Source organism: Mytilus galloprovincialis, chromosome 6, assembly GCF_965363235.1.
Source record: "Mytilus galloprovincialis chromosome 6, xbMytGall1.hap1.1, whole genome shotgun sequence".
Lineage (NCBI taxonomy): Eukaryota > Metazoa > Mollusca > Bivalvia > Mytilida > Mytilidae > Mytilus > Mytilus galloprovincialis.
Window position 1 is genome coordinate 42,385,466 of NC_134843.1, and position 25,155 is coordinate 42,410,620.

The window sequence follows — 25,155 nt, forward strand, 5'->3', positions numbered from 1 at the left end:
ACGCAGTGTTCTAGCTACAATAAGGTACAAGGTACAGCGTCTGCCCTTTTTTCTGTCGTTCCTTAGGCGCCATGCCGTTTTAATCACGGAAAAATCTGCATTTTTTCTGCCTTTAAAATACGGTAAAACCATAATTGTTCCATAAACAGGAAGTTGTGCAAGCTGTCAAAATACGTGACCCATTAAGTGTATGGCTTTACCTGACAGCTTTGATGTCAAACATATTGTTAATTAACACCAGATACCTTAGCTTTAGGTCATAAATAATTTGTGAATTCCCCAAAAGTTTGACAAACAATTTGATTACGTCCCCTTAATTATTTATCACCTGTTCAAAATATATTACTTAATTATAAGTTTCTTTTCGTATAAAGATTAAATATAAAATAATTTGAATGCAAATGCATATTAGAATATTAATTTAAATTATTTTACTTATATACACTTTAAAAATAAATATTTTGAAAATTATATTTTGAATCTTTAATTTACTTCCATTAATTGATCAATCAAATGCAATGAAGATTTCCCAATATTGAAAACTGTAATTGGTCAGACAGCTATGTTGACAGCAATGGCAATGTTTTTATTTTTGTGTAATTCAAACTGATATGAATTGTGAATATAATAAAGATAAAAAAAAACCTACATGTACAAGTCAGCTTAATACATAATATATTGGCGCAGGATGTTTGCGCTATTTATTTTGGACACTTATACTTCAAATTATAGGACATTTCCGCTTTTTACATAGGACATTTGCGCTTTAACCTTTTGCAATATTTGATTGTTATGACTACCCTCCCCTTTTATCAGGGCTTGGGACCGGCAGGTTTGACCTTGAAGAGTTAAAGTCATATTGTTCTTTATGTCAAAAAGTTAAAAACAATAGTTTCATAGCACATTGATATATGTTTTAAAGTTCATATAAAGCTAAAAGTAAATATTCTAAAGACATAAAAACAGATAGTCATCACATGTCAGTTTAGCTTGATAACTGAAGCCCAAGGAGTGAACAAATTTAACTATTGTTATCTGTTCAGACTGGTATTTCGCCCTCATTTCAAATGAATAATCAAGTTTCTCTTTCTTAATTTTTTACTGGATGCTGTTCATCAATATACCGAATCTTAATGTAATCCACCGACTGATTGTCAATGATACTCTTCAAAAAGATAAAAATATAGCAGGATGAGTTGAATACAACTGTTCAATATAGTGGGCATTGAAGGTTTCTGGACCATTTGTTGTACTTATAACAAATATAAGTTAAATTTATTAAAGTGATGATTACTTCTCATTAAAATTACATGTAGACAACCAGTGTTCTCCCCAGGCCCTTAAAGGACCACGGGCCCGCGATGTATAATTTTCTACCGCGGTGGTATCGTTCTTGCCGCGATGTATAATTTTTCTCCGTGGTGCTAAAGTTTTTGGTAAAAAAATCGTAAATCGGTAAAGATTGAGACGACTTGCAACTTTCCGTGAGGTTTAAAATTTTACATGAAAATTGACCAGTTCTAACCAGTTTAATCCAGATCTGACAGGTAGATTGTTTACACCACGTGATCGATTTACCTTTTGAGGTTAACCTTGATGATTGGATTTAATCGATGTACATGATTCTTTTGTGTTTTAATTAATTAAGAGATCATAATTTTAATAACAGACTTGTGAGGGACAAGCAGACATTTGTTAATGAACTCTATTACGCCAGTCTTGAGTCAAAATAATTTGCCTGTTGGAAATTAATTGTGGAGTTACTTCCCCTGATTTTGCTTATCACAAATAAATGCTCCTCAAATATAATTTCTCATTGAAAATAAAAATAAATTACAAATTGTATGCAAAATTATATTAGAATGTTGCATTAAGGATAAAAACTTTCTTAGAACATACCAACAAAAATGTTTTGAAAATTATTTTTGAGAATCATACTTTTATTAATGCACAGACATATTATATTAAATTAGTAAATTTTTCAATTTTTGAAATATATATAACTGTGCTAGGGCTGACAAGCCTACTGCCAAACTTATATCAATTGAAATGTAGTATAATCCAAAACAGGACTATAGCTTAATAAGACCTAGAGGATAGATATATTAATATAAGTACTCTACATGTCTGGAACAAAGTATTAACTATAAAAATAATTTGTTGTTGTTTAAAAGAATCAGGTCTAAAACTATGGAAAATAGTTTTTAATCTACTGAAGGTTCTGTATCAAAATTTAATCTTGTTCAAAGTTAATTGTTATGGTGAAATCTAACATGGGGAATGTGTAGTGTAACTACAAGTATCAGGACAAAATGGCTTGATCAAAATATAAGAAGTGTCTTTTGTTTAAAGACTAATTGTGCTTTCTTTTATTTATTCTTCAAAGATATGAAAGTATACAAACTGTTTATTGATTTACTTTTTCTACTAATAATTTTCTGACCCAAAGTCCATACAACACAGTACGTACCACAGTTAACAAAACAAAGGCAAAAAGGTAATGACAAAAACTAACAAGAAAAAAATAAGCGACGCAACGTGACACAAAATATTGTAAAATTCATTTCGTCACGCGTTACCCTGGTGCTATCCAAAAATCCTGGGGAGAACACTGGACAACTATACGTAAAAGGCGCAAATGTCCGGTCAAATTAATACAGGTGAATCAAAATTAAAAGTGCAAATGTCCATAGTATTTGAAGCGCAAATGTCCTATTGTTTTACAGGTAAAAAAGCGCAAACGTCCTGTGCCCCATTATATAAAGGCAAAAGTTTCTCAAAAAAGACGGTTTCAGCATGATGACCATAGTTTTATAAAATGATTACAACCATAAATAAAAAAAAAATGTGCCAAAATAATCAAATTACAAAGACTCCATTTTAACTGAAACTTGATGTTTCAATAATGCCTAATAAAAATTATGTGCTAATTAATTATGAGGCTTATGGTGACTTGAATAACACCGGTATCACTCAGATTAAAATTCTACCTTGACAGGTAAGTTTGTATTAAGCCTATAAAATACTTATTTAGCCTTGAAAATTGAAAGGTCAGTTTATCCCATTCATACAATAGAGGTTGATAAATTTGGCTTCATGCCATTTTCCTTGTCCAAAATTAAGGTCACTTTATTGTTATTGTGATATTGTTAAAGTACAAAAGAACCCTATATTCTGACCAATACTTAAAACTTTGTGCATCTTGATTTAATTGTTAAAAATCTGTTAATGTTGAATTTTAGGGGTTATTTTAGGCCTTTTAATTGCATATTTCTTTACATGGTAGTTTTTAGTTCAGGTATAAAAAAACTATCTGCTTGACTGTTAAAGAAATAGACTATGCTTGCAGGGTCTTGTTTTTTGTTTACACCAAATCTGACAGATTATTATTAAGTTGCAAAATATTTTAAATGCATAATATTTTAAATGAATTTGACAGTACAATGTACTCTTAGCACAAACACATAAGGTCACTGTGAAATAGACATCTAGGGCAAGAAACAGTCAGTTATACCAAACCAGTTTGACTAGATGTGTCCTATATTTTGACAATGTAAATGACATGAGGACCTGCATGGGTTTTTTAATATCTGTATTCTTTAAATTTTTAGGGCATTTTTCTTTTAATAGCCTTAAAAATAACTCTCATTCTGTAAAGCAAATTCTCATGAAAATGATTTTACTATATAGTCTTTCTGTTACAAGATTATTTATCAATTATGCACATTGATCATTATATTATCGGTATTGCATTACAGTTACCTAAGTTTCCTTTTTATTTTGCACATTTATTCTTTATACTTTTGCACCGCATTATTCTCTATTCTTTATTTTGTTGCTATTACATTTATTCTCTATTTTTTGTTGCTATTACATTTATTCTATATTTTTTGTTGCTATTACATTTATTCTCTATTTTTTGTTGCTATTACATTTATTCTCTATTTTTTGTTGCTATTCTGTAAACCCCATTCTGACCCTTATAGGTAAACTTCTGTCAAGGTAGAATTGTAATCTGAGTGATACCGGTGTTATTCAAGTCACCATAAATAATTGTCCTTTTTTTCAATGATATAAATTTATGCATAAAATTGCCCTTATTTTGACTATCACCCTGCCCGTTTTTAATCCTGGTAAGAACACTGTAATGTATCTCAAAACAAAGGGCAACAAGAAAGTTTGTGCAAAATATCTTTTCATTTATTGATTTTAAAATGATTTGCAATTTGCTAGTCTCCATCAATTACAAAAAAAAATCATTTTCTATTCGGTCCTTTATGATTCTTATCATGCTTATGGTAAATCAGTGCTCTTTTCTGTAAGTCGTTGGACTCATGTACAAATGTAGGATGATATATAGACATGATAGACTAAGTACTTTTTCAATTAGAGTAGTGGTCAGGTGGTAGTGTTTTATCTAGAACTGAATAACATGAATAAGGGGCCTTTGGGCATGGTAATTGTTTTTACAAAAAGGGCACTTAATGTGCAATAAATGGATTACAAATTTACTTGGTCAGGCAACTCTCATCAGAAGCAAACTTAATTTGCCAGAGTTAAATTGATTTGATATAGATGTTCGCTCTCGAGTAACGTGGAAGTATTGAAAATTGTCATGAAATAACCTGCAACCTACTTACATGTACATGTAAGTAAATGCTTCATTGTGGTTTTCACCATTTGATCATTGAAATATCCCCAAACCTGATGTCATTCCAAATAACTCAAAAGGGTCAATGTGTCAAATTTTTTGGAAGAGAAAGCTCGTCCTTGCCCAGCTTTGGCTATACTTTTTTTGTTGTCTGGTTTTAACTTTCATCTTTTTAAAAAGCTGTGAATTTTCAATATTTTATATTTTGCATTATAATTGAAGAGAAATTGATTGTTTAAATGCACATCTGTTGCAGAAAAATAGGTACCATTTATTTTATTGTTATGTAACAACTCTTTGAGAAGTTCATAGGTGGCAAGTTGCACTGCTAAATTTGGGTGTATCATATAGGTAAATAATGAATATAAAAAAGGAATCATCTTATTAAAATAAGTTCTCATCACTTGCTCCTCGATTTTTTATACATGTCGCCGTGTCACGAGCAAGTGATGAGAACTTATTTTAATAAGATTGTAAAAAAGGATGATTGGGATCAATATACAATGTATTTTGATATACATGTGTGTGTATGTACATTGTAACATTGTATGTACCATGTACAAGTAATTATTGTTTTTATCTCATTGAAAGAATTGAAAAGGGAAAGAAAGAAGGCTGAAAAGAAAGACAATTTGAAAGAGGTGGCACAAATATGTAACTGCATTGGTGAACTTCTGGTAAAGTATGGTAAGTGTTACAAAAATTTTCGTTTTTATTTATAGTTGTGTAGAATAGGCAGCAAGACAGCTACATAGGATTTCCAGAAATTCTAGAGGTCATGTATCATATGGTTGTTAGGTTATCAGAGGTCTATATCATACATATATGTCAAGCTTTCAGTCCTGGAGACCAGTAAAGAATGAATTAAACAGATAATACCAAATATCTTCCATCATCACAAAATTCCTAAAAATTGTAAAACATTAAGATCCATCATCTCCAAATTGTTAAAAAGTCAAAACACTAAGATCAATCATCTCAAAATTCCCCAAAAAGTCCAAAACACCAAGATCCATCATCTCAAAATTCTTAAAAAGCGGAAAAATATAAGATCCTTCATCTCAAAATTCTTAATAAGCGGAAAAATATGAGATCCTTCATCTCAAAACTACTAAAACACTACAATCCATCAACTCAAAAATCTTAAAAAGACAAAAAAACTAAGATCCATCATCCCAAAATTCACAAAAAAAAAACAAAAACACTAAGATCCATTATCTCAAAATTCTTAAAAAGTCAAAATCACAAAGATACCATATTTCAAAATTTGTAAAAAGAGGAAAAAACTAAGATTCCTCATCCCAAAATTACTAAAAGTAAAAAAAAAAACACTTCGATCCACCATCTCAAAATTCTTAAATGGGGGGGGGGGGGGGGGGGGGGGGGGGGGGGGGAACTAAGATACATCAGCTCAAATTCACAAAAGAGTCAAAAACACTACAATCAATCCATCATTTCAAAATTCTTAAAAAGGAAAAAACACTATAGCTAAAAATGTAAGATCCATCATCTCAAAATTCACTAAAGTCAAAAAACACTGAAATCCATCATCACAAAATTCTTAAAAAGTCCAAAATACTAAGATCCATCATCTCAAAATTCCTTTCTAAGTCAAAGACAAAGAAAAACTTGGATCCATCATCTCAAAATTCCTAAAGTCTAAATCACTAGGGTCCATCACCTCAAAATTCCTATAAAGTTGAAAACACTAAGATACATCATCTCAAAATTCCTAAAAAGTGGAAAACACTTTTACTCACCATCTCAAAATTCTTAAAAATTTGACAACACTAAGATACATCATCTTAAAGTTCCTTAAAAGTTTAAAACACTAAAATCCATCAACTCAAAATTCATAAAACGTCTAAAACAATCAATTTCAACACAGTTCCTGATTTTGACAATGTTTAGAACAGACATTTGCAATGACAGTGTTAATTAGTTGATGTGTTTGTTTGCTATTTATAATTTGTCATTGCTGTGCTTTAGTGTTTATGTTGCTTTTAGCTTAGTGCTCATGCATGTATATAATATATAGTATTTAAATCAGTTCAGCCTATAGCTAAATGTGCATGAAATGTATGTTCTATGTCTTTTATGTTTTAATATTAGTATTGACTATTGTGTATGATTAATATGTAAATGTATGAACAATTATTTGTCGGTTATAAAAGCCCAAAAGAGCTTATGTTTATTTGTTATGTGACATGCTCACTATAAATAAAGCTTTGAATTGAATTGAATCAGTGAAAATGTATATATATGAAAAGGTAGACAGATTAAGTTCACACAAACACAGCAGTACATAGTAAATAAAAATATCAAATAATGCAAGGTTAAAGTTCCTTAAGTCAGGTTCAAGCATCAGAACACTAATATAAACAAGATAAAGGAACTTTATAATTTATGTAGAAATAAGAAGATGGGGTATGATTGCCAATGAGACAACTTACCACAAAAGACCATTACATATAACAACAATAGATCACTGTACGAACTTCGACAGTGAGCAAATCCCATACCGCATTATGGCTATTAAGAATATATTTTATGCTGTGAACTAACTGATCATCACTTGGAAAGTATTTAATAGAAAAACAAAGGATATGGGGAAACCATCCATCATGTCCATGAAACAAAATCAGTACATGCAAAGCAAAATACACACAGAAAGCAAAGGAACAGGGCTTGTATTTCTGTTCTGAATCTCAAAGTGAGGCCTTTAACACAGACCCCATAAAACAACACTCTGACACCTCACTGCAAGTTTAAGACAGCCACTGGTCATGTCTTTGATAAGGAAAAAACTTCTATATATTGTTATCTCGTTCTTATGTACTGGTTATTGATCAGATAAATTAATATTTATTGCATTTACTGGTTATTGATAAAGAAAAAAATATGTTCTTTTCAGGAAGGTGTCATGAAGCCAAAGAAGAACATGAGAAGGAACTTGCCATCAGTGAAGCCTTGGAAGATACCATTGGTTCAGCAGTGGCATGCAGGAAAATTGGGGAGTGTTATTGTGGAATGGATCAGTATGACAAAGCACTACAATTTCAGCAACGCCACTTGGAACTGAGTAGGTCATGTGGAAATTTATTGGAAGAGCAAAGAGCACTGGCTACTATAGGGAGGACATATTTATTTCAATGTGACAGCGCCAGAGGAAAACAGAACATAGTGAAGGCGTCCAAACAAGCTGAGGAGTCGTTCTGTAAAAGCTTGACTGCATGTGAAAACTTGAAGCAAGAGGTTAAAAATGTAGAATATATGGAGATGAAAGCCAGGCTTTACCTTAATTTAGGTTGGTATTTTTCTAAGTACATATACATGCTCATTTAAAAAAAGGGCTGTTGCGTTACTGTTTACTCTTCTGGCCCTTTTATTTTATGATTGATTGTAATCCTGATAAAAAAATTTCTGATTATTGCTCTTCAAAAAGATTACACATTATTACAGATCTGTCATAAGGTTGCTAACATTTGTCAACATTAGTCATAGAATGTTTTGAGATCATTTCTTTGAGATTATAATAATTTGCTTTGTTTATTTTCTGTGAGTTTTTGCATGATACTAGTACTACAGAAGGAAAGTTATTAATTATCAATAACTATGGATTCATTATTATTCTTGGGATATCAACTTTCTCCGAATTTGATTGTAATGGCAATCCCCAAATAAAATGTTAAACTATGAACAAATTTTTATAGGCTTGAAAATATGATTTTTCATCAATCCACTGAAATTGGTAACCATGAAAAAATGAATAAATCCACAGTATCTTCAATGGATTTTGTTTAGTGTTTAGGAATGAAAATTCAATAAAAAAAAAATGAATATCCGAAAGTTGGCCAGGTTCAAATGGTAGTGAGATAAAATCTGCAAAGATAAGTTGGTTATTAATGTAAAGGAATGAGAACATTAAATAATTTTTAATGTTTTTTATAGGACACCTCTTCTAAATAACAAAATCCTTTATTTTTGTGTCATTTTCATTATCATCTGCACCTTAGAATTCTGTTGCAGGGTTGGTATTTGATGGTAGAGGCGACACAAGACAGTGTGCAGAATATATGAAGAAAGCTATTACAATTTCAGAGTAAGGGACAAGAAATAATTCAATTATATATATTTGTTTCATATGTTTTTATACGCCCATCAAAAATTTTGACGGGACGTATTATGGTATGGTATGTCTGTCCATCTGTCCATCTGTCTGTCCGGCGTAAACATGTCGCACCGTAACTTGAGAACGACTTATCTAAATTTCATGAAACTTTATATTATAGTTGTTTCTTATGATGGTCAAATGATCTGTATACTTTTTGGTGAAAATAAGATTTAAACTTTTTGAGATACGGCACTTTGTAACTAAAACAGGGGCAAATTTTTTTTTAAAAGTCACACCGTATCTCAAAAAAAGATTCTTGATTATTGCTTAAAACTTTAAACACTTCTTAGTTATATTAATCTTAATATCTGTATACTTTTTTGTGATGATTCAAAATTTCATTTTTGAGTTATTGAGTATTTTGTAAAAAAGGGGGAGGTTTTTTTTACATGTCGCGCCTTATCTCAAAAACGATTTATGATTATTGCTTAAAACTTTACGCACTTCTTTGTTATATTAATCTAAAGATCTGTATACTTTTTGGTGATATTCAAAATTTCATTTTTGAGTTATATTGAGTATTTTGTTTTTACATGTCGTGCTGTATCTCAAAAACAATTTATGATTATTGCTTAAAACTTTACACTCTTCTTTGTTATATTAATCTAAAGATCTGTATACTTTTTGGTGATGACTCAAAATTTTATTTTTGAGTTATTGAGTATTTTGTAAAAAAGGGGAGTTTTTTTTTTACATGTCGCGCTGTATCTCAAAAACAATTCATGATTATTGCTTGATACTGTACACACTTCTTTGTTATATTAATCTAAAGATCTGTATACTTTTTGGTTTGATTCAAAATTTTATTTTAGTGATATTTAGTTTGTAAAAAAAACCCAGGGTGGGGGGTTTTCACATGTCCCGCCGTGTCTCAAAAACAATAAATCTATTGCTTAAAACTTTCTTAGAAACTATTTATGATTATTGCATAAAATTTCCACACAAGACGTCGGGCGTATCATGCGCTCATGGCGCAGCTGTTTATTGTTGTTGATGTACATGCATGAATTATGGAACATAGAAATATACAAAATTGTTTCATATGTTTTTGTTGTTGATGGTAATGTATGAATTATGGAAAATTGACAATACACAAATTAAAACAACAAAATAATGTTCTTGGAAATGCATATCAATTAACTATTTCAAAATCATAAATTAAATGATTGTGGCTGATTTTATTGGTTCTGTACCAGAATGAAAATAGTGTTCAAACTACAGTCAAATATCCAATGATGTGGTTTAACCAATGAAAACTATTTTTATGGTGTACATCTATGAAGTAATAACCATGATTACCCAGATTGTTTAAGATAATGAAATGTGGCAATTTTGGCCCTTTGTTGAGAAGATGTAGAAGGAACATCTGTACTTTTTTAGACCACCGCATAATTAAAAAAGAAATCTCTAGTCCCAAAAGTCTAAAAGTATGCTAAATGGCGACAACAAAAATTATAAATAGAAAATAATTGAAGACAACCTCTGAAGATGTTCTTGACAATAACAGGTCATACATGTGATCTGGATAAGGCCATTCAAAAGAATAGGTTTGTCCCTACCTACCCAGAAAAAAGCTGCCTACTCAAATTCTTTTTATTGAAGAAGTTTTTTTTTAATCAGATAGGCATGAAAACTAATAAACACCTGATACTTCAATTTCTCTTTTTGAAAAAAAAAAAAAGAAATTGCCTACCTACCTACCCACTGTCTCAACCTTTGGGTAGGGTTTTGGCAAACCAAAATGTTTTTAATTGTGGCCTAAACTAGTTCAAAATTTATTTTTTTTAAATTGCAGACAACACCATCTTTACAGTGACCTGTACCGATGCCAGTATTCTTTAGCTACCATGTATCAACGTAACAACAACTTCAGTCAAGCTCTACGTTTCTTAGAATCTGCTCTAAAGAGTGCTTTGAAGCTGAAGGATAAATATCTTGAAAGTGATGTGTATGTCCAAAAAGCTCTTGTAAGTATATACAGGTTCATAGACAGTTAAAAAATAACCTTTTTATACGCCTACTTTAAAAACAGTTTAAAAAATGGGGGTATATTGTTTTACCTCTGTCTGTCCATACGTCCGTCCCATGCATATTTTTCCTGACATCTTTCTCAGGAACTACATGTACATCATAAAGATTTCTGAAATTTGCTTTCAGGCTTTATATAAGTCAGTTAGTTATACAGTGTGATGCTTTTTCATATTCATCACTCAACAACTTCATGTTTACCAAACACTTGCATCATTTTACGCGCAAGTAGCCAAGTATAAAATTTTCGTCACATTTTTTTCAGAAACTGCAATACAAGGATTTATGAAATTTGGTTTTAGGGTTAATATAAGTCAGCTATGTGGTGTGATGCTTTTTCAGATTCATCACTCAACAACTTCCTGTTTTCCCAAATATTTGGGAGGGGGTATCATCAGTGAGCAGTAGCTCGCAGTTTTCACTTGATAAAACTTCACCAGCAAATGGTTGCTAGTTGATACTAAAGATTGAATTATAAGGCATGTTAACATGGTTACCCCAGTATGGGCATGTGTTGAATCTTACTATACTCGAGCATTCTGCATCCTTTTAAGTAGTTAAAAAGGTTGGCTTAAGTAATGTGTCCATGTTTCTTTAATTTGAATTTGTTAGACTTGGTTTGATCTTTTCTTAAATTATTTTGTCTTTTAATCTCTAGTCTTTATATTTTAACACCACATTACTCTCTAATCTGTATGTTTTGCCTATTTTTCTCTGATTTTTCTTTTGTACGTCTTTTATTGTGCCTATTTTCGCCATTATTCTCTATTCTGTAAACCCCATTCAGACCCTCATCCAAGTTTTATTTTTTCAGGTGTGCATCCAAGTAGGAGACATACCTACAAGTAAACATTCACTGAAGAAAGCACACAAACTGGGATCACCAACTCCAGAAGAAACTGAAAGAATCGTCAAATATTTCAAAGCTGGTAACATTAATTTATAAAAAAATCAATGCCATATAACAAAAGTATTGTACATGATCGTCAAATTTCTCAAAGCTGTTTACAAATATAACACATATTTATCTAAAAAAAAAAATCAATAAAGTCATCTTGCATGATTGTAAAAAATTTCAAAGCTGGAATATAACATGTATTTATCTAAAGAAGAAATCAAAAATCATATCACAAAAGTCATCTTGAATGATCTTCATATAGTTTAATCGATATAAGAAGATGTGGTATAAGTGCCAATGAGACAACTCTCCATCCAAGTCACAAATTGTAAAAAGTAAACCATTAAAGGTCAAAGTACAGTCTTCAGCATTTAGCATTGGATCACACCGAACAGCAAGCTATGAAGGGCCCCAAAAAAATGACTAATGTAAAACGATTCAAACAGGAAAACCAACACTCCAATCTATATAAAAAAACGAGAAAAGAGGAACACTTATGAACGACATCACAACAACTACTGAACACCAGGTTGCTGACTTAGGACAGGTGCAAACAAATGCAGCAGGTTACATATATTTATGTAGAAAAATCAAAAATCAGATTACAAAAGTCATCTTGAATGATCTTCAAATAGTTTGAAGCTGGTTTCAAACATTTATTTTAAAAAATCAATGTCATATTGCAAAAGTTACCAGCCAAAATTAGGGTTTGTTCCTACAGGAGAGTCAGAGACCTGGAATAATTAAAACATTAAGCACCATGAGTTAAGTCCCTTATACTGATATGGTGCAAGGACTTATTAGGTTGTCTTTTGTCAAAATTTTTGCTCATTTGCTCTTCATCTGTCTTGAAATGAGAAATTTTAATTCTGAATTCACTTAAACAAGTATAATAACAGAGTAAAAATTTGTCTGTTTTATATTTTTATGCCCCACCTACGATAGTAGAGGGGCATTATGTTTTCTGGTCTGTTCGTCCGTCCATTCGTCCGTCCGTCTGTCCCACTTCAGGTTAAAGTTTATGGTCAAGGTAGTTTTTGATGAAGTTGACGTCCAATCAACTTGAAACTTAGTATACATGTGCCCTATGATATGATCTTTCTAATTTAAATGCCAAATTAGAGTTTTGACCACAATTTTACGGTTCACTGAACATAGAAAATGATATTGCAAATTTCAGGTTAAAGTTTTTGGTCAAGGTAATTTTTGATAAAGTGGAATTCCAATCAATTTAAAACTTAGTATACATGTTCCCTTTGATAAGATCATTCTAATTTTAATGCCAAATTAGAGAATTTATTCCAATTTCATGGTCCACTAAACATAGAAAATGATAGTGCGAGAGGGGCATCCGTGTACTGTGGACACATTCTTATTATATATAGTCTTTATACTTGTTATATAAGACTATGGAAGTTTAATGTTTGCACTGTGCATGCTGTGTAACTGAAAGAATATTTTTTAAGAAATGTAAGACATTTGTAAGCCAAATTTAGCTTTATTGACCATGTGCTGTAATGTAAAATAGTGTTGTGAACCATATACCAACCATTTCTATCAGATGTAGAACAATGAGGGAGATTTATTACGCTGATGTTGCTATTTAAAAATTTGACGACAATGTTTTTTTTCTTTGTCTGTAGTTTCCTTTTATAAAGACAGTAATTAATCAGCAGTTATTGACATGCATCTTTAGTTTAGACATCAGACAATATCCTTGAACGTGCAGGAAGGAGTCTGCAATATTCAATAAACAAACTTCTCTGACTACAAATCAAATGTTTTTGTCAACAACAGAAGGTGCATCATGTGAAATTGAAAAAGTAACATTTTTATATATATATCACTGGTATTTTTATCATTCATCATAAGCATGGTTAGATTTATGTTTTAAAGACTTCAAAAATAGTGACTGATGAAAAGAATTTTATAACATTAAGTATAAACTGTCAGAATTGTATTGATCAGTTTTTGAAAAGTATGTGGGAAATAAAATTTATGGAGAAAGGCTGGTTTCATTTTTATACATGAACATTATAAACAAGAAAATGGTTAAGGCTATTCCAGAAAAAAATGTATGGAGGGGTTGGAAGGCAGTTTTTGTCAGCACCCGCCACCCAGACAATTGTAATTGAAAATTATAGTGCATTATAGTGTGAAACGTTTCTCTGATACCCATCACCCATGTATTATTAATATAATGTGCCTTCCAACCCCTCCATACATTTTTTTCTGGAATAGCCCGTAGCTACACAGAAGAAATGAAACAATTCTCTTACATTCTCATCCCTTATTTCAGTCACATACATGGTCATTTTATTTGTTCAGTATATCTGTACACTTTCTTTATTTAACATTAAATGCATACCAGATATATACATATTGGTATGCACAAATTTTCAAACTTAATTTAGATATTATTGAGTGAAATAATACAATAATGAAATCTATGCTATTTTAAAAGAGTTGTATAGATTTATAAATTAAATAAAATATACATTTTATCTTTGAAAATATGAAAAAAAATATATGGAACTTACATGGTAAATAAGCAAAACAACAGTGAATTTGGTATTAAGGATGTTCGCTTGTCATGTTTATGGATTTTTGTCAGATTTTCGGAATCCTCTGGTTTTGTCCATTTCAAGTTTTGCCCGTTGACCCCCACTTTTTATTTTATAAATCTTTTACATGTATAATTATAAGTCATCTGTTAAATTCTTATAAAATCCTTGTTATTTTTTAATAGTTTTTGAGAACTTAAACCCGTCAATGATAAAGCTATGAATAATCAAGAGAGAAAAATTTCCCGCCAAAATTTCAATGGCTATTATCTCAAAAACAGGCAAATTGACCTATTTATTTTTTTTGCTTTTTTTGTTCCTTTATTTATCCTCTTTTGATATATACTAGTGTTATGAAAAGCTTGTTATTTTGAAACTGAATAGCGAATTTCCTATCTAAAATTTGGTTTCCAGATGTATGATAATTTCTACTATTGATTTAACAGTTTAGTTATGCCATCAATCTTACAGAAAGTTAAAGTTGTTTACCAGGTGGACCATAAAACCTTTGTTTACTTCCTATTTAAAGAGTAACAATGAATTCTAACCAATACAATGATTTTAGATGTAATAAAAGTATGACTGAAAAACCTATTATATAAAAATAAGAAAATATGGAATGATTGCTAATAACAGTCAGGGGACTCATATTTTGAGTAGCAAATTTGAAGTTTTGTCGCAAATTGTGATTTTGTAGTTTTACCAAAATTTTAAACACATAGGTTTAAATAATATCTTTTCATTAGTAAAATTGAAAAAATGAATTTTTTGCTTCTTTGCTTCTTTTAAGTAGCAACGTTTATGCCTTTGGTGCTATCATTTAGCTGCAATTTCTATTTTAAATGGCTTTAAAAAATGAACTGATACTTTCTTAACAGATTTTTCCCAGCAGTGGGAGTATTTGTCCTGTAAAGTTCAAGGTTTCATCTTTCAGATTATGTAATAAAATTCTACTGTTTGCGATAAAAATTCCACTTTTCGGGGGTGTTGAAATAAGTGGGGGTAAGTAATTTAAATCATAACTCTTAAAGAAGTGATTTTTGGGAAGAAAATTGAGGTATGATACTTAAACAAGTGATTTTATGTCATTATCCTAGATTCAGTACAAGCTCATCACCTGAAATGACCTGGTCATGCTAGACAACACAGATGTTGGTTCTGATAAGTTTAGAAACATAATTAATCCCTGGATCATTAGTATTCTATATTTAAAGCTACAGTAAAATTAAATCACTTCTTCTAGTGATTATTTTGTACTACATGTACTTTTAAAAATAGGTGATTATTAAAGAAAGACAACTTTTACTTCCAACCTTTATGGAAATAATGTTACTTGAATCAGTGATTTAGAAAATCACTCATTTAAGTAAGTCCCCTGACTGAATAAGGCACCTTTCCACCAGAGCTCAAATGAGAGATAAGTTAACAACTTCTCAGCCTTCAACAATAAGCAAGTTCCATACCTCATAGCAAGCTATAAAAGGCCCCGATATGACAAATTTAGAATATTTTAAATGAGAAAAATAATGTTAATTTATGTTCAGAAAAAGAACTGAAAAAAAACTGAATAGTATATACAGCAACAAAAAGACAACCACTGATGTTAAACTATTTGTATTTATTATTACAAGCACTTACTGAAAAAATAATCAATATAACAAACAATTAATTTGTTTCAGTCATTTATTTCATATTTTAAGATTTAAAGACAACCTATATCAATTGTAATGATTCCATTTCAGTGGGCAAGATAGAAGAAGCTACAACAAGTTTAGAAGGATTACCACCAGACGGTAATGCATCAAAGATAAAAATTTATGAACAGTTGGGTGATGGAGCTGCAGAGATTGGAAATTTTAAACAAGCGTTGGAATTCTATCACAAAATGGTAAAATCAGAAACTATTTGTGTCGAGCTTTTTCCTAATGCTTTTAGTTTAAAGGATCAGAATCAATAGAGAGACTAGGCTTCAGCTTGCATACATTATACTTGACATCCAATAACATTAAGAATGATGTATACAAGCTGAATCCCTGCCTATCTATTGATTGCAGATGTCAATCTTAATTACAATAATTGAGCAAACATTTATACAAACAAACCAAGCAAGCAACCCATCCAAACCTTAAAGTACAAGCATTAGGAAAAAAGCAGTTGTATTAGATCTTTTATCATTGTTGCTTGAATATGTACAATAATAAATGCATTAAATTCTGAAATTCGGAATTAACAGTATGTTTGATCATAATATGCTTTGAAATATATACAAAATAAGCTGTAGTGTTTTATCATTACAGTTGGACTATAGTGTAGCCAGTAGTTTTCACATTAAAGTTTAACACTATTACCTTTGACAGTTATAATGTATTATTTGGAATGTTTTTGTAGACAAGTTTTTGGTTGAGTAAGATTGAATACTTTATACAGAGTGATTTAACTTTCGTGTTTTATAATTTCAGCTGGACTGTAGTATAGATGAACAGTCACCAGGAAAGGATTTGATACCTATCTACATATCTCTGGCCCAGACGTATGCGGATAATAAACAGTATGGCAAGGCTGTTGAATATTACAATAAAGAAAAAGAATGTCGGGGTGAAGATTATGGTCAGGTGGGTACTCTGTTCTTTTTAGGTTTGTGCATTACTACAGTCGATTCCACTTAATTGCATACCGCTTAATAGCATAATTCTGTTAATTGCATACTTTTCTCCTGCACAAAACCATTTCCCATTCATCTAATGTTAAATTGTTAAAAGCTAGATATGCTTAGTTAAAACTGACGAGAATTTTGACTTGAAACAGCAATTTTGTAAGTTTATTTTTCTTGAATGCATCATAATTTTTTATATTATTTCACATTTACTTCTGTATGTCTCTGTTTAAATAAAGTATTAAAACAGTTTCTTTCTCACGTGTTTATATGATTATAAAAAAAGGCCTCGATGTGTATACAGGTGAAGTTTCCCATATTCTATTTTAAGCCTCGAGGTCATAAAAATGTCAATCAGCTGATTGTTGTAAAAACACAACCATTCTATGATCTTCTATCTCAAAAGGTGTTAATTATTGATTGCATTTCAAACATTGTTCATAGATTACATTTTGGGTGTATTTTAAAAACAATAACGCCTGCTAATTATCGATCATTATCCAATGTGCAATCTCGTAATTTGGCTAGGGGTGATCTACATTTATGTTAAATATTACAGGGCATTTATATATGGTTGAAGAATTTCATACATCAATCTTTCATTTTTAATATTTTTTGAAAAGAACATTAACTTAAAATTATTATATTTTCTCACTTTCAACACTCGTGTCTAGCAAATAACCCGTGCACCTGTTAACTGCTTTGCATATACGAAACTAACGAGGTTAAAGTAACAGTGTTACATCACTGTGCAATCGGTAAATACTGCATATTAAAGGCAGTTCATTACACATTTATTGTATCAAATGATTATAAACTGTTTAGCATTGTTCAACAGTTTGTTTTAATTAAAGCGTAACAATATAGTTTGTACATCCGGGTCATAGAAACAATTTTATTTTCGTATCTCAGGTAAAGGAAAAGTTGGTACATAAATAAACTAAAACTAAATGTGTTTATAAACTTTATTGAAAGAATAAACAATGAAATAAAATGCATGACACTAGACAAATATCTTTTATTAGAATAAATAATCATTCAATATGTTGTAAGTGGATTATGGACGTTCATCTTTCTTCAGGATTTCCTTTACTGATCTGCACTATCGATGTTATTTGACTCCGTATTTTGGCATTTCGGATATAAGCATACTCCGCTTTATTGCATAATTTGGTCTGACAAATAGGCTATGCAAATAACCGGAATGTACTGTACTTTCAAGAGAAGCCCTTGCATTAAGTTTTACCCTTTTTTGTCTACATTCATATATCCATACATATTTCTCAAAAGTTTCTGTCTCTAAAATTAGTTTTCCTCAATCAAATGTTATTAAATTGATACACAATGCTTATTACCACCAAACACGGATCAAGTTTGAATTTTGTCACTTTCACCTTTCTTTGGTTATGTCCCTTTATAAATGCAAAAATTGCTAAATTTGTCATTTCATGCTTAAAGGGGCACTAGCTGTCAAATTCATTGTAACCGATTTGACTCAAATTCTCATATTTGGTTTATAACAATGTAAAACATTTATCCAAACTATCAAAAGTCTAAAATAAACAGTTTACAGAGCATGGTGTAGATAATATATAGGTTCGTTTCGTGTGTATTTTAGTCCAGACGCCATCTAATTAACTATCGATTTGACCTCAAATGACCATATAAGCGATGTAAACAAAAATAAAGATACGAATAGATTAAACCAACACGTGCAATTGCATTTTTATAGGTCTGTTTGATTTTATTTTATAGATTAAAAATAGATGTTTCTCATTGTTTTTAACCTTATAAGAATGATTTTATGTGCATCGAATTAGTAATCAAATGATTTACCGTAGTTTCACTTTCATTGTTGACATTCTTTTTCTTTAAATAACCAGTACACGTACAATGCATGCGTTGTCAATCTCTAGCTAGGGGTTAACTTGAAGTTCACATGAATACCGGTTAGAATGATGATGACGTTTTCACTTGCAAGTGAATCAGTCAAAAATTATGTTTACTCGCTTATTTCAACAAAATTAAAGGAAATTGATTGCTAAAAGCAAATTATTATTTCATTATTCCAATTTGATTAATGATTGATCTAAAAAAAATCATACTTTATTTTTTTATATATATCGTAGCTAGTGCCCCTTTAAGTTGCATCAATTTTTTTTTTATAAACACTGATCAATTTCTACTTTTGTTTCACAATTTTTTTTTCTCATAGATATGCAGAACATGGTTAAATATAGCAGAATGCCAGGAACTAGATGGCAAAAGTTATGATGATGTTAGCATGTGTTATATGAAGGCATTTGAATGTGCTAGAAAAGCAAATCACTACAAATTACAGGTAATATTTAATTGTAATGGAAAGACTACAATTCCCTCTGTCTAAATCAGTTGTAATATTATATGCATTTTTAAAAGGGGGGGGGGGGGGGATGTTTTGTATAAAGAACCTAGGAAAACCAGAAAGTAATATTGTTAACAAGCTGGATCTGTCCTCGGGAAGATACCTTTATTTGATTAAAAACATTCTGTGGAAAGTGAGAGAAAAAATAAAATATAGAAATTATGATAGTTTATCTGTTGAATATTGAATGCTTGCATACAGACAGGTTATAAAAGTCTAGATTCACTGATCTTGGAAATTGACCCATGTCCACCACACACTCAAGGCCACTACACTACTGCTACACCACTGCTACACCACCAAGCTAGTCTGTCACATAGAAATCCGACAACTTTTTGTTTCAAACATGTTATCTGTATTTATTCATGAGTCAAAAATAGTTTATTGATCTGTTTAGACTACAATTTAATTTCAGGTCCATGTTTTGAAATCATTGGTAGAAGTACAGAAGTACTATAAACAGAAAACACACCTGAAACAAACTGAACGGAAACTGGATAATATTAAAACAAAGTATGATGTTGGCAGTGATGAGGAATTGTCTGAGGAGGAGAGAGATAGTCAGAGGTCTGATGATGTGGATAATCTGAGTATATCAGAATTGTCAGAATCAGGTAAGGTACAAAGTATGATGTGAGGAGTGATGAGGAATTATCTGAGGAGGAGAGAGATAGTCAGAGGTCTGATGATGTGGATAATCTGAGTATATCAGAATTGTCAGAATCAGGTAAGGTACAGAGTATGATGTGAGGAGTAATGAGGAATTGTCTGAGGAGGAGAGAGACAGTCAGAGGTCTGATGATGTGGATAATCTGAGTATATCAGAATTGTCAGAATCGGGTAAGGTACAGAGTATGATGTGAGGAGTGATGAGGAATTGTCTGAGGAGGAGAGAGATAGTCAGAGGTCTGATGATGTAGATAATCTGAGTATATCAGAATTGTCAGAATCAGGTAAGATACAAAGTATGATGTGAGGAGTGAGGAGGAATTGTCTGAGGAGGAGAGAGATAGTCAGAGGTCTGATGATGTGGATAATCTGAGTATATCAGAATTGTCAGAATCAGGTAAGGTACAAAGTATGATGTGAGGAGTAATGAGGAATTGTCTGAGGAGGAGAGAGACAGTCAGAGGTCTGATGATGTGGATAATCTGAGTATATCAGAATTGTCAGAATCAGGTAAGGTACAGAGTATGATGTGAGGAGTGATGAGGAATTGTCTGAGGAGGAGAGAGAAAGTCAGAGGTCTGATGATGTAGATAATCTCAGTATATCAGAATTGTCAGAATCAGGTAAGGTACAAAGTATGATGTGAGGAGTGATGAGGAATTGTCTGAGGAGGAGAGAGAAAGTCAGAGGTCTGATGATGTAGATAATCTCAGTATATCAGAATTGTCAGAATCAGGTAAGGTACAAAGTATGATGTGGGCAGTGATGAGGAATTGTCTGAGGAGGAGAGAGACAGTCAAAAAAATCCAAAAGAACTTGTGTTCAAGAAATATTTAATAAAAAGAATTGAGTAATGCTGTTATTGAAAAGTTAAAAGAAATATCACCATCTAAAATTTTTAGTATGTGTACTTAGGGGCCAGTTGAAGCCTGCCTTTAGGTGCATGATTTTCTTGCTGTGCCTCTACTTTTTAATTCAGCAGTTTACTGAAATTCTGATGTATGATGTATTTTGCACGTAAAACAAAGTGGTTTCAGTTCTGTCGTATTTATGTTCAATCAGCCGCAACAAAAGCAAATTGCCTTGAATATTGAAAAAATTAGTGCCAATTTCAACATATTGTTTTATCATTTTGTTCCACACAATCATCTGATGAAATATTTTTTTTTACCAAATACTAAAGAATTAGTGTCAATCCTGTGTTTCTTCAAAACATGCTGACATCTGGACTTTTGAAAACATAAGTAGCTGAAGTTGATAATATCAGAGTACAGCTTAAGTTGAACCTTCAGCTCAGTCTTGATCCTGCTAGAAGCTTCATGTACTGTAGATTCAGAAATTATTTCGTGCATTTATTATTACGATTTTGTCATTTTAGATTGAAATGCGATTTTAAATTTTACGATTTTGAGAAAAATCCTGTTTAATTCATATAAAATATTTCAAAGTGTGAGTTTAAATTATTGCATTTCTCACATTTTTCACAATAATAAAAACCTCGCAAAAATTTTGAATTTACAGTATGATCATGATGATAATCATCCAATGATTATCAAGATGAAGATCAGAAATTACAGTGCATTACTTTAGGCTTATGATATGCTGTCAGATATTTTTATGCCCCATTTATGGGCATTATGTTTTCTGGTCTGTTCATCCATTCGTCCATCTGTCCGTTTATCCTGCCTCAGGTTAAAGTTTTTGGTTGAGGTAGTTTTTGATGAAGTTGAAGTCCAATCAACTTCAAACTTAGTACACATGTTCTCTATGATATGACCTTTCCAATTTTAATGCCAAATTAGAAATTTCTCCCCATTTTCACGGTCCACTGAACATAGAAAATTATAGTGCGGATGGGGCATCCATGTAATGGGGACACATTCTTGTTTAGTAATTGTTTGCTCATATACCTCAGTCCTCATTTAACTCTCTCCTTTTTTCTGGTTTTGAATTTTACTGTTAACTCTTATTTATTACGTAATAGTTTGCTGAAGTATTTCATTTTTACATAAACAACATATAGATCCTTTATCTTATTGACAAGAGAAAGAGTCGGAGAGTTTAATAAATTTGATTTCAGAACAATCTACATTCATATTTATGTTTTATTTGTTAAAATGCAAGTTCTTAACCTAGTTGCATGCAATAATTTCTGAATTTACGGTATGCAATCAGTCTACATCGTCTTTACTTCACAGGGAATACTTTTTTCCTTAGTTTTTTTTATGATATGTTTTTACTATTGGTGCATAAGTACAAATGTCCTAAAAAATACTGTGAATTCAAAAATTATTGTGTGCATTTATTATTGCGATTTTGTCATCTTAGACTAAATGCCATTAGAATTTTTGTGATATTGAGAAAAATATTATTAAATTCATTCAAAAAAATTGAGAATGCAAGTTTAAATTTATCCAATTTTAACCCTGTCGCAATATTGAAAACTTCGCAATAATTTCTGAATTTACAGTAACTAAATTAATGAAATAGTTACTGATATTGTTATAATGTAAGTGAAGTTCCCAATGGCACGGTTAATTGTTTATGATAGTGATGTGTATTGGGCTTCAAAAATGTATTTACAAATAATTGATCCATGGGATCTTTTGATTGTATCTTTTTTTTTGGCATGTAGAAAAAAAAATTGATATGGGGTAAATACTAGTACTGTCAAATCAGTATTTATTGTAGTGATTTTATTAGGCCAAATAAAAATATATGTGTGGTTCCAGTAACCCGACCGACCCTAGTTAAAACCCCCAGACCCTAGAACTTTTTTTTTCATTTCTGAAAAATAAATTTTCAAGCGATCGAATTTTGAGGATTGTGAATTAAAATAATTAAATTCATAGATTTCTGTCATCTGAATTACCATCACAAGTATCTGTTATGGCTAAAATGCAACAATTCATAACAGAATGCAACAAAATTAACTAAAAACGTATCATGACTGTTTATTTTACAACCAAACACATGTAAAAATGGTGGACTTCCATTTGGGGCGTGTATAATACCGGAAACAATTTCGGTAAACACGATTTTTTTCCCGGATTTTGACATTCAAAAATAAAAATTAAAAAAAATTTAAAAAATTTGCAGACCTACCGACCTTATTTTTTAAAAGTGTGTAACTGGAACCACACATATATTTTTATTTGGCCTTAATGCAAACAATGCGACTAGGTTAGTATCCAATAATAAGAACTTGCATTCTGATATCTTATAAATATGTCTGTATGCAGATTTACCTGACTTCGCAATACTTATAGTCGCCGTCAGCTGAAATTCGTAGCGGTTATCGGTAAAAATAATCTAAACTATCAATCGCATTCACTCGAGATATAGTTTTTCACATTCCATTCATAAATCGCAAAAAGAAAAACCATTACTGACCTACCTTTTAAGTGATCGCACTGTAATAATCCTGACCTTCACATTTTCCAGAATGTTTTCCATTGTAATTCCGCCATCTTCGTTTCTATGAGGATAATTTGTTTACATATGACATTCGTCATTTACGCAGTTTCCTGAAATGTTCTTTTCATTGATGTGATAAGGTTTCCCGCGCTTTATGCAAATTTTATGAAATTGAACTCCACGGAAACACTTCCGGTAAAAACAATGGCGGATTCCACCATTCAAAATCGTCTATGAAAATGTGAAGGTCAGGATTATCACAGTGCAATCACTTAAAAGGTAGGTCAGTAGTGGTTTTTCTTTTTGCGATTTATGAATGGAATGTGAAAAACTATATCTCGAGTGAACGAGATTGATAGTTTAGATTATTTTTACCGATAACCGCTACAAATTTCAGCTGACGGCGACTATAATCTCGCATTTTTGTCTGTTCTTCAAAAATCGCAAGAATGAATGCGCACACATTAATTTCTGAATTTATTATATTAAAGTTAATATGATCTACAATTAATAGATGCTGCATGTCATTACAAATACCTTTAATATCTTTTGTAGTTTTGTTATATTTCGGTATCATTATATTCATCTTGACATACTTTATACTTACAGAGGAATCAGAGGAAGAAGGAAGTAAAGTTAAAACTAGTTCAAGGAGGGTCACTAAGGCCAAGGCCACTGTAAGTGTTATCTCAAGTGGTATCTTCAACTAAAAAGGAATGTTGCAATAATTAACTGTTTGTTCAATGATTGGTTCAAATATTTAACCACAATGCACATTGAAGTATTTCCACTTAACCTCCCTATTGTAAAGGCCAGTGTGAACTATTTTCTATTACAATATGCCTATTAAGGAATGTTGGGAAAATCTTGTGGGCATAAAGCTCTGAAAATCAATATCATCTGTTATGATTTCTATAAATTGTTTGATGGTTTCTTGTTTGAATTTTTAAACTTTTAACTATTTTTTAAGAATTTTTGTCAGATGAATGAAGCCTCTATTTGTTGCCCCTAACAACTAGATTTATCACTTTGAAGGTTACTAGTACAAATTGAATTTTGAATGCTCTTTCAAACAAGCAATAGTAAATTAATACACTTGCTGATTTACAGGGAACAAGGTGCAAGGGTGGGATATAAACCAGTATTACTTTATTCAGATGGTAGGATATGTCTTAAACATCTAAACTTTTGTTGCTAGCCAAAAAAGAAATCCCTTCTTGCCTACCCAACCTTACCAAGCATAGGTAGACAACACCAAACATAGTCGGACGGGACGGTGACCAGGCATCCTTGTCTCGTTGTGAACATTTATGAAATATTTGCCACTGGACGTTAAGCAACGAACAATCAATCAAACCAAACAAATGATTTCTTCAGGATGGGCCAGGCATAATATACAAAATGATACATGTACAAACAATAGTATTCTGAATTTATAAAACAAATTGAATTCAAGAAAATTTACACAAGTCCTATCATCTTTGAGTAGACGTATCTTAAAATACAGTTCCATACTTTTAACTCTTAGTTTGGTTAGTATCTTCTTATTTTAAAAAAATGATGTTTTAAATAAATTTTCCATTATTAGTCAGTTTTTGTATTTTAAAATAGATAGCTGTCATCAATTGCAAAATTATATGATCTTGTCACTTTTAAGTTCCGACAAGTAATATTTATGAAGTTTGATTTATAAATTA

At 31.2% G+C, this 25,155-nt stretch overlaps 1 protein-coding gene across 1 annotated transcript in view; it reads left to right on the top strand.

The window, feature by feature from the left end:
- The window catches only part of LOC143078596 (tonsoku-like protein), a 157,090-nt gene that overhangs the window by 2,803 nt on the left and 129,132 nt on the right, over nt 1-25,155 (top strand). The window contains exons 2-13 of the mRNA XM_076253452.1: nt 5,243-5,338; nt 7,566-7,958; nt 8,681-8,753; nt 10,621-10,792; nt 11,668-11,782; nt 16,058-16,203; nt 16,775-16,927; nt 19,184-19,309; nt 19,788-20,005; nt 20,353-20,438; nt 20,670-20,777; nt 24,068-24,135. Coding sequence (XP_076109567.1) covers nt 5,243-5,338; nt 7,566-7,958; nt 8,681-8,753; nt 10,621-10,792; nt 11,668-11,782; nt 16,058-16,203; nt 16,775-16,927; nt 19,184-19,309; nt 19,788-20,005; nt 20,353-20,438; nt 20,670-20,777; nt 24,068-24,135 — 1,754 coding nt within the window. The remainder of the gene's footprint in view (nt 1-5,242; nt 5,339-7,565; nt 7,959-8,680; nt 8,754-10,620; nt 10,793-11,667; nt 11,783-16,057; nt 16,204-16,774; nt 16,928-19,183; nt 19,310-19,787; nt 20,006-20,352; nt 20,439-20,669; nt 20,778-24,067; nt 24,136-25,155) is intronic.